This window comes from Cucurbita moschata, unplaced genomic scaffold (assembly GCF_002738365.1).
Source record: "Cucurbita moschata cultivar Rifu unplaced genomic scaffold, Cmos_1.0 Cmo_Scf00017, whole genome shotgun sequence".
Lineage (NCBI taxonomy): Eukaryota > Viridiplantae > Streptophyta > Magnoliopsida > Cucurbitales > Cucurbitaceae > Cucurbita > Cucurbita moschata.
Window position 1 is genome coordinate 2410840 of NW_019268533.1, and position 11115 is coordinate 2421954.

The following is an 11115-nucleotide window of genomic DNA, read 5'->3' on the forward strand; positions in this document are numbered from 1 at the left end:
CAGACCATCACGGCACATGAAACATCCTTAGAGTACCCTTAGGCTACTTGTGTGTGGATGGTGATATAGCTTCGTGGGGGACCAGCGGGTTCCTGATCAGGACTCGATTGCTCGATAGCCGTTTAGTATGGGAAACGGGATACCCACGTCGTAATTGACCGTTTAGCTGGATGGAATAGGGGAGGTAGCCCTCCCAAATACAGGGGGATTATCATGGGTCTAGGGGGTTGCAGCTCACTTCCTAGGCAAGACCCCAGATAATCTCATACCCATGCCGAGGTAGCCACTCGTAAGGCACCAGTCCAACACAGGTTAGCATAAAAGGAACTCTATGGGTTTAAATAAAAGGTCTAAGAACCAAAGAAGTCCAAAGGGATAAGTTCCAAGAGAGTAAGCCCTAATGAGGTAAGGCCAGATTCAGTTGTTCTAGAGCCAAAGGAAAGTCCGTGATCGTCTGCTAAGTTTAGGGTGCGATAAGAGCCTACAAGTAGGTGGCTTACTGAGTATAATTTTTATACTCATTCCTGTTATACCTTTATTTTTTTCAGGTACGTGAGGCGTCGAGTCAAGAGAGGGCGCGTCGATCGATGTGGGTTGTCACAGAGGAAGCGTGTCCCGGGGCGTCAGTCTAGTATATTGAATAGTTCACTTTGACCTTAATGTTTCTTTTCTTGTTTTTACCTGGGCACTTATGTCCTTTTAATAAAGATACGTTTTTCTTTGAAACAAATGACTTCCTTGAAATTCTCGCTTATACATTACATGTCATACAATGTTAGTCACGACTTAAGGATTATGTTTTTTTCCGGGTCGTGACAACTATTCTCTTTTCATAAAAAAGAAGAAATAAATATTTCATTAGGGACATTTTTGATTCATCCCGAGAGTTGGAATCCTACAACGGTAGTTATTTCATTTTCGATTCATCCCGAAAGTTGGAATACTATATTCCACAATTGTTTTTTTATCCAATCAGTAGTAATCAAATAGAAGGGGCAGTTATGTATCAATTTGAATCTCTTTCATTTCATTTAAAATGTGATAGTATAAGAAGGGAATGTACATGAACCAGATTATTTTGGTTTCTTGGCATATTTTATGGAACAGGAGAACAATAATGAATCCAATAAGAAAAAGGAAAGAAAGAAAAGGAGGGACCTAAAGGCTTAGAATTCACACATTTTAATCAATTACAGGGTTAAGAGAGATCCAATTTACTGACCTGCTGCTGCAATTGGGGTATGAACAGCTGCAACAGTTGACACCAAGGAATCAACTCCACAAATATTCCTTCCTCTGCAGATCCTGTAGTATCCATTTTCTCCCCATGAGTTTTTGATGATCCAATAGTCAGCTGAGCCATAACCCACCAGCAAAACTCCATGATCCAACCTCTTTGAACATATGAATGGACAAGATGCTCCACCTATATATGACTGCATGAACACCGCATTGATAGTAACTGCATTGAGGTATATAAAAAAAACCCAGAATTTAGCTGCTGATTCTAGTTAGATCCATATTGGATGTTCTTAAGGACATATCGAATATGTATCAGAGTAATGAAAGTTATATGATTTGATGGGGTATTTTCCATGCAAGTGGGCCATTTTTCACCAGATTTGCAGCAATTTGATCCTCATCAAGTGAAATAACACTGAAATTGGCAACTGATGCAGCGATCTTGGACCTGTCCAACTTGCAGGCTTCACGATCGCAACCAGCTTTTAATGTGTATTCAAATGCACTGTTCATCAAGCCACCATTGCAACCAGAGTCACAGGAACCAGCTTCCTCTGGATCACACTGCCATGTGCAGAAGATATATGCAGAAGTTATGAATGGAAGTTAAAAGGTTTCATGGATTCTCCTTTAACCATAGCCTAATGGTTAATATCATCTTCCCATACATCTTCTAATCATTCAAAATTAGTTTAGTGTTTGATTTTACACCTTTAAATGCAAGTTGAATACAATTCAAACTGATTTTGAATGATTCAAAGCTTGTTTTAGAGTGATTTTGAACATCAGTTCCAAACGTGCCCTCATTACACCTATGAATAATAGCTTCTGATTTTGCACAAATGACATAAATTTTGTGAGAAACAAGATTCGCAGCCATCATCATCAAAACAAGAAGAACAAACAAACCAAGCAATCACCAGAATATTCCTAGCTAGTGATTGAAAAAATTAACAGTAACCCAAGACAAAAATCAATGAAGCTGGGAGAAAATTCAAAGGAAACATCAAGAGTTATGTGAGATCCCACGTTGGTTGGGGAGGAGAACGAATCATTCTTTATAAGGGTGTGGAAACCTCTCCCTAGCATACGCGTTTTAAAAACTTTGAGAGGAAGTCCGAAAGGTAAAGCTTAAAGAGAACAATATATGCTAGCTGTGGGCATGAGCCGTTACAGATTAAGGTTTCCGACATCCACAAGAAATGATTCAAATAAAGTTATGACATAGCTATCAAGATCAATTTATACGTGGAAGTGAGAAGAACAGAGAAATTACAAAGCTATTTAAAATAGAGAAGGAAGCGAACCTCCTGATCACAATCTAACAGCTGCTGTTCGCTTAAGCTAACAAGTTCCCCTGTCGCAAGGAAGTTAGCACCTTCAAGAGCACCGGTTGTACTGAAACTCCACAGGATCCGCAAGATCCCTGATCGAATTTAGATGTTCAAAGCTGGTTTTAAACTTTTAAACAACCCCAAATGGTAAGATAGCAGATAGTTACAAAGAAATTGCTTTAGAATACAATCAGCTTCTTGTAAAATATTTATATATGCTGTAAGAACTATGGATGAAGACACAAGTATAAGTGCATTTCAGATTAACAATTGTCCTTCAAACTTCCACAGATTAAAATTCATGTAAAAACAGAAATCAAAGGTAACCAAATGGAATAGGCGTATATCCTCCAGAAAGGAAGCATAAGAACAAGAATCAAAACACGCCTAAAACTTGAAAAATCGCCATTAAACAGGAGATTCGAGATATAGTACGATACCTGATTTTTTACAGCAGTTACAGCACCACGTTCTCTCCAATCAAAATGAATCGGAAGATTCTCCGTAGGAAGAATCGTAGCCGTAATGGTATCAACAGGAAGCCTGAGACGGTTTCTTCGGAGCCCTAGAAAGGCCTCCCTAAACTCGGAAGGGGTCAAATCAGAGAACTGAGTGACGCCATGAATGGTGGACGGATCAAATGACTGCTGGCACAGCGCCTGTCGCATATTAGCCTTGAAGATCTTGAACCTAAGATCGTGCTCTTCCTCGGTGGCATATGATTTCCCGAACCTTCGCTTGAAGAGCGAAAAATGATGTTCCGCTCCGAGAGGGAGACGCTTGAAATCTCCATCGTTGACAGCTTGACGAATCAGCGTATCGCCGTCGCATTCGACGGAATGCGGTGAGGCCAAAGGCTCCGATGAGCACAGGGCGGCGGCGGCGGTGGCGGCGATCACGCCGAACAAAAAGAAACTCCGATCCATGTGATTCTAGCGGTCCTTTTAAAGGATAATTTTCCAAACACAGTCTTGTATGGTCAGTTATTTTCGACTGCGATTTATGACCATAGATTCAGAAGATCCCGTGGGTCCCACTAAAATTCAACGGTGTGGATTGGTTAACGTCAGCGGTATCCAATTTCCCGCCATTTTCAGTTCGTTAATATATGTGGGGACGGATTCCCCTAAATTTAGGGATAACTTTTTTATTTGATTTAAATCTAATTTTTTGTTACAATTATTTAATTTTTCCATTTTTGTTGGAAATTTTCCTTCTAAAATTTTAAAAATATTTATTTTATTTATTGAATTTTCGAATAAAAATGTGAACATAACTCAACCGTAATTAACATGTACTTCTCTTGAAGTCAGAAGTTCAAATTTTAATATTTTAATTGTTATACTAAAAAAAAGTAATAACAAGTTAAAGAGTAGCACAGTGGAAACGTAAACTAAACATTTCGTTGAATAAGTTCATTAACCCAACCTAGTATTTGCTTAATTCACCGGGAATTACACGAGCCTCTAATTATTTATCTAATAAATTGATAAATCAAACATTCTCGACCCACCAAGAAACTTCAAATTTCACGATCACAATCAACTAAAATAAGTTATGCATACAATAAATTGGCATTTTTTGTGATAATTTTAAGTAATTTCAACAAACAAAACCCAATAAATCCATGGTTAAGCTTAAGGAGTAACTTAGCATTCTAAACCAAATTTCTTCAATAACCCAACAACAACACCAAGTTAATCAAAGAAAACCCAACACACAACAACCCCACATGAAGTTTTGCAGGAAATGAAACAAAGGATTTGGTTTGGTACGGTTCGGTTTGGTTCGGTTTAGTTCATTGTAATCAAAGAACTTCGATACATTTCAAACCTGTCTCTTTCTACCTGCAATGAATGTCAACACTCTAGAGCTAGCTAGTAGTATATGCACAATCCTACATCTATATGCACTTCTTCCAACTCATTAGAAAGTTAGATGCTCTTCTCGTTGGTTCTTAACGACTCTAAGTCACCGTATTTTGTATATTTACACTATCATCACCTCCGGCGTCGTTTTGTATCCACCTGAAATAACGTTAAAACATATATTCATCATGACGACCATATTCCCATAGCTGGAAAGTAATAGCCACACTTAAAATTATTGCTCTAAATACTCATGAACGAAACTAACTAAAACAAAATAAACGATTGAACCAGATTATCTAACTTGTACACCGCTAGTAACACTTCCATGTGTTTATAGGTCTCCAAGTTAGTTATGTAAGTGTTCGAGCTAGCTTGTGACATTTTTGAACTATTTTACGAGACAACTGTCAGCCATAACACATTGATCGTTAACGAAACATTAAAGGATATCAAACCTTAAGTAGGTGGTATCCACTTTTTGCCATTTTATTATCTACATTACCTTTATTGTTAGCTTCTAGTCAAGCAATATGACTTCTTCAAGGAGAAATACTGCCCATTCTATCACCCAAACAAGGAGAAATACCTAAGATAAGAATGAACTTCAACCAACAACCAAAAAAGTATGTGCATGACACGACTGTCACATGCTACGTTAAGGATCTATGAAACAGGGGATAGTTTAAAATATCACAACATGGAATTAGATTATAAAGTTCGATCCCGAATCTCGAAACAGTGACATTTAACAAAGAGCATGTATTTTCAGCAGGTTCAGAAATACCTTTGTCTCTGCAAATTTAGATGTAGACTGTGAACTCTGTAGCTTTTGATCCTCTGAAGAACAGCTTTCACAGAAGAAGTGGTCAAGTTTTTTAGCTTCTTCTGCAGTCATTTCTATACAAGCGGGATGAAACCTAAATCAAGAATATCATCCGCTTTAAGATACAGATTTTATGATCTAAAGCCATACATTAGGCAAATGATTCACAAAATATCTTAGCAGAATCGATGTAGAAACCTCAAAGGTAAGTAAAACGAAAGCAGATTTAGTACTCGAAATCATTTCCTGAAAAATAATTCTATAGTTTTATTGTTCTATTTCCTCGTTAATATATGCCATATGGATCAATTTCTTACATTATGCTAATGACAGAGTCCAACAATCTATAGGAAGGCTTCGCCCACTCAAGACCAGCTCTAAAAGACGGGTTTTATCTTATTCTATGTTTTTCTTTTTCTGAGTTCAACGTGCAAGGGTGGAAGATTTGAATCTCTGACTTTTTAATCGAGAATATAATGTCTTAACCAATGAAGCTATGTTCAACTTAGCCTAGAAGACGAGTTTTCTTTAGAACCCATAAGCTCTAGAAGGACGGGAGAAGGGGAGGCGGAACATAGAAAATTTCATAAATGACATGAAATTACAAATAGAAAAACTAAGACCCAAACCATGGAAGATCACAAAAACACTCCAATTATTGTAAACTTCAACTAAACTATAGCTATTGAACCAAAAGTATAATTTGGCTGATGATAAACGTTGTTAAAGAATTTGTCAATATGGTTTTCCTTGCCATTAAAATCCCATTGTTCCTTTCCAACCAAAGATTAGATTCATAAAATAGATCTAGAGAGCTGAAGCCACATGATTTCTTTTTCCCTTGTTTAAGGGGTTGCCAATGAGAGATGACTACAAAAAACCAAATATAGATTATTCCGAAACGGAGAAACTTGGAGGATGTCTCCAATAAAAGAGACTTATAACTACGAAAAAAAAAAAAGAATTACATCCAATAGCAGCCCACAAACCCTCTCAAATGGGGTTACAGAAAGAATACTAATCTTAAGAAAAGAAGCAATGTGGTGTAATTGCAAACAGGTTTACGTAAAGTCCTCCAAATGAAGATTCTAATAAGAAAAGATTTATATGAAACTTTAAAAACTTGAATTTCAGATATCCTTTCATGATATAAATTAGCTCATTAAAGCTTATTGTTCGAGTTGAAACATATCAGAGTGCATCCAGCATTTTGGAAACATTGCATTTGGAACCGTACTATTCGTTTAGCTAATCGCTTATTGTTTTTCGAAACTCTATCTTACAATCTTTACTCCATCACTAATATAAGAAAGTTGAAAGTACCACCAATCTGGGAAAACAGGGGATCATGTTTATAGATGTACTTATAAATCAAGATGGGAGACTTCAAATTTATGATTTGAAAGATAGAGAGCTCATTATTATACTACTGGCTAAATTTCATGAACTTTACTGTGATTATTTTACTATTCCGTATGCCCTGAATATAGAACACGAGCACGCCACTATGAACAACAAATACCTTTACAAGCATGTGTTAAGGCTGCAAATGAAATCAATAGCATCATAAACAGTCAGCTTACCAATCAGTGCAGCTCTCGCACTGAACCATTAGGTCGTCGGGATTATAAGGCATCTCACATTTGCAATACCTGCAACAAAAAATCAACTGAAATTTTGAACCAGGAGAATCAGGTAAAGCTATGCGCAAAAAGAAGATTCATGAGCTCAAATGGCTAACGTGAGATATGAACATATGTGTATAATACAGTAAAAAGAATGGAATCCTGAAAGGAAATCGATCTTTAAGTAAAATGTGACATGCCTACAATGAAAATGGCAATAAGAACATCAGTTCAGAGAGTTATGAACAGAAAACCTGAAGAAACCAATTTCTTCCCATGTGAAATCAGGTCAGAATGATCACATCTCAGTAGTACTTAATGCCAAACACATCAATAGAATATGCAATACTATATGAATTCTAGAAGAAACTCACACAGCCACTCGATCCGGATTGAAAGCTCCAGTAGTGGAATTATAGTCGAAGCGGCAAAAATAATCTTCATTTCCGACGGCATCAAGCTTGGTATAACTCTTAAATGTATGAACCGTACACTTCCCCTCGATGGTGTCGGCACTTTGAACGTCGTAATGGTCGGAGAGAAACAACTCCTTCGACCCATGAAACTGTCTCCGACCGCCAATTGATTCCTCCGGCCGGTAATACCAGCGAATATGGACCTTCACATTGGCCCCACGAGAATCAGCCTCAATCTTCTCAATCTTTGCTACATACGACGGTTTCGAGGGTTCGGGGGGCCTCATGAGCACGCAATCGCCGGCTAAGAACAAAAGTCCGAAAAATTCCGCAAGATCAGAAACAGACGCCAAAACGGAACCATCTGAAAGATTCCAACAAAAAAGAAGAAGAGGAAGAAGAGAGAGTGGATTGTTTTACCTTTGATGGTTTTGTTGATGCGTTTGACAGTGTAAGAATCTAGGGTTTGCCTCGGAGCCTTGGGTTTGGCCATCAAAAGCGAGCCCTGGAATTAGAAGAGAAGAAGCAAAATCGAGAGAAGTTTCATAGAAGCTAATGAAAGGAAGAAGTAACAGGATGATCATAAAGAGTTAATTTCGCCGGAAATCTAGTCGCCGGAGTTTACCTGCAATATCGTCGGTGAAAAGGGAAGTGCCCGGCGGAAGAGTGGATTTGGTTGTCACGTGGCAGCATATGCCAAAGCCAAAAATAGTTCGCGACGGCGGAGAAAATGAGGCCAGATTTTGTAACAGTATTTTCTTTTTTCGAAATTATAAATTTATTCCCTAAATTTTAATTTTATTTATTTATTTAATTATTAACTTATAAAATCACAAATTTCACATTTAATAAATTAATTAACCTTTAAAATTATAAATTAACAATTAAATACAAAATTAAAAGTTGACATATATATTGGAAAAAAAATTTAGGCACAATTTTTTAATTTAAGAACTCATTTTGTAATTAAAATATATTTTACAATTCTAATAAGTTGTATTTGAATATATTTACACATTCATTAAATTGTAGATTAAATTACAAAGCTTTTATCAAAATTGTCAATTTATTTAATAAATTTATTAATTTTCAATTTTCAATTTTTTAGTTTTTTAGTTTTTTAAAAACGAAGTTTTTTTTTTAATGGATTTAAAAATATGTGTAATGTAATTAAATAATATTTTTATCCAATGAATTCTAAATTTTCGGGATTTCACCCAAGTAAATAAGGAACGAGATGAATACAGAGGTTAAACGAGCATCCCACACCCAAAAGGTGCCCTACATTCGCAGAGCGAAGAAAGCGGGCTTTGCCTAGCTACCGCTATCCATCCCACACCCAAAAGGTACCCCACATTCGCGGAGCGAAGAAAGCGGGCTTTGCCCAGCTACCACTATCTTTGGGGTCTACTGTTGCTGACACTACTTGTTCAGGGTAAACGAACTTTTAATTGTAATAAAAAAAAATATATTGTGTATATAATCAAAAATTTAGACACAAAATTCAATTTAATAGAAAAAATATATATATTCCTTAAAAAAATGTCGATATAAATTTATTAGACACAAATTTAATTTATTAAATATAAAATTAAGAATGGTTCTCAAATAAATTAGTTTCACCTATTTAAGAGGGTAAAATTGCAGATTAGTCCTTTAAGAATTTGAAATTTGTACCTATTTAATCCCAAAACTTATAAAATTACACAATGAGTCCTTGATGTTCGATATCTTTAAAATTCTCGAAACTACTAAACACAAGATTTAGAACACAAAATTTAAATTTTAAATAAGATAATTTAAATTTCCCACTAAATGATTAATCAATGTTTTTTTAAAAAAAATCCAATACAAAATATGGAAGTAATAAATACTATATGTTACACTTCCTATGCGATTAAGCTTTATCCATACATATTTCATAGCAATAGAAAACAAACAAGAAGTGGGTGTGACATCAAATGATCGAAGGAACAATCGTAGCCATCCTGCAAAATTTTCTAACCTGTTTATGATTGGAACCATCTTCTAACCTGTTTAGAGCCTTTCTTTTCACCATCGGCTGAATCCGAACTCTTCTGCGAGAACTTGGATCGATATTGTTCGATAAGTTTATCGAGTTTATCAACAGCGTCCTGTCCTACTGGTAACTTGTTTTTCTTTGCCCTCTTCCTCTGGTGCTGCTCTACTTGATGTTTTGCCTTCTTTTTGTGTTGTACATCAGCCTCCTGAGAAGCTTTTGTTTTAACAGTATCCATGGGTGCCGATCTCTTGCTCGATTTTTCAGGCATTGATCTTCGTCCTTCTGGTTTTTGTTTCAGTGACTCGTTTGTATTATTACCACTTTCTGGACGCGTTTTCTTCTTTTTTCTGTCTCTACTTTCTTCCATCGCCATATCATTGGATACATGATCGCCATTTTTGTTTTCGTTGCGATTTTTCTCCTTCACTGGACGATTATCGCCTGTTGCTTTCCTTTTTCTGGAGTTCGTCTTGTTTGAATGGATATCCCCAGCATTTGTATCAGCATTACGATGCAGTGATTTCGGAACGTTGGCAGTATTGTCCTGATACGAAGCTTGTAACTTCGCTTTCCGTAGCTTCAACATCTGAACATTGTCTACAGCGAATTCTACGATCGGGCGATTCACAGGGCCAAAAGTTTCTACAAGAAACCAGATATTTATTTTAGAATAGGATAAGGTGCAAACTATGCTACTGCTCCTATTAAAACCACAAGGTAAGGTTCCAGCGATCAAAGAACCATTATTTTTTTTCAAGGGCTGCCTCGTCACACTAATTTTAGAGGCGTCGAGAATTAAGGATTATTGAATGAGAGAAATTATTACCTGGATTGTTGTTGAGAACTCGCAGGGCTACAAGGGCGTGCTGATGCTCAGAAAACTCGACGAAAGCAACTCCACAAGAGTAATTTTTTGTCAAGACCTTTCCTTTCTTCACATCCTTCAAGAATTTAATCTGCAAAATAAGATTAAAAGTTAGGGAAAAAATATCGATAACATCGAATGGATTTCCTACATTTCTGTAAAGGTCAAACCTGGCGAATCACAGGTTTTTGCTTTGTAGCTCGCGAGGTAACAGCTTCGATGCAAAGTTTTTGAAGTTCCTTTTCTTTCATTGATTTTGGTAAATTGTGTATAACGAGCCTAGTTCTTGAAACATGAAAATTCGGAGATTGAAGCTTAGTCATTCGTTTCTTTTCTAGCCTGCACGTATGATGGGCGAAAGTGTTATTCGGTTAGCCACAAAATAAAAACGTTACAGCTTTGGGCTTTCTAAAGGGAAAAGGAAAAAATATTTATACTTCTAAAATAATCTAACATAAATATTAAGTACAATGTATTCACATTAGAAACTAACACTGAAGTAAATAATAAACATGTTATATGCCCATGTAATGCTAACAGTTCTAATGTTGTTTCTATTATGAGTCCAATTCCTTGTGGCATAAGGTCCTAACATGGGCTGCTCCCCTTTGAATGAATAGCACGGGGGAAGGTTGGACGGAAAGGTATTGCTGAGGGGCTTCCTTTCTTTCCTCTTTATGTCCATTGTTTAGTGGTTGATGGGAATGATACTTTTTTCTAGGAGGATAAGTGATTGAGAGATAGACCCCTCTACTCCCTATTTCCTCGTTTGCACAATTTATCTTCAGTGAGGAACGATTCAGTGGTTGTTGTTTTGCTTCATTCTTTGACCTCTTGTTTGACCATTTCGAAATTTTGTACTCCTTTGTTCGATGGGAAAGGATGGTTATTGTTCCCCCCCCCCCCCCCCCCCCCC

General features: G+C 36.7%; 1 protein-coding gene and 2 pseudogenes across 1 annotated transcript in view; all 3 read right to left on the minus strand.

Moving 5' to 3' along the window:
* Positions 1-921: 921 nt before the first annotated feature.
* On the minus strand, positions 922-3502 carry LOC111455608 (annotated as a pseudogene).
* Positions 3503-4188: 686 nt separating this feature from the next.
* On the minus strand, positions 4189-8019 carry LOC111455606 (annotated as a pseudogene).
* A 1101-nt stretch (positions 8020-9120) lies between these two features.
* The window catches only part of LOC111455599 (RNA-binding protein 28), a 10173-nt gene continuing 8178 nt past the window's right edge, over positions 9121-11115 (minus strand). Inside the window, exons 16-18 of the mRNA XM_023097325.1 lie at positions 10370-10538; positions 10161-10290; positions 9121-9976 (exon numbers count right to left, since the gene is read on the minus strand). Coding sequence (XP_022953093.1) covers positions 9321-9976; positions 10161-10290; positions 10370-10538 — 955 coding nt within the window. The 3' untranslated portion in view covers positions 9121-9320. The remainder of the gene's footprint in view (positions 9977-10160; positions 10291-10369; positions 10539-11115) is intronic.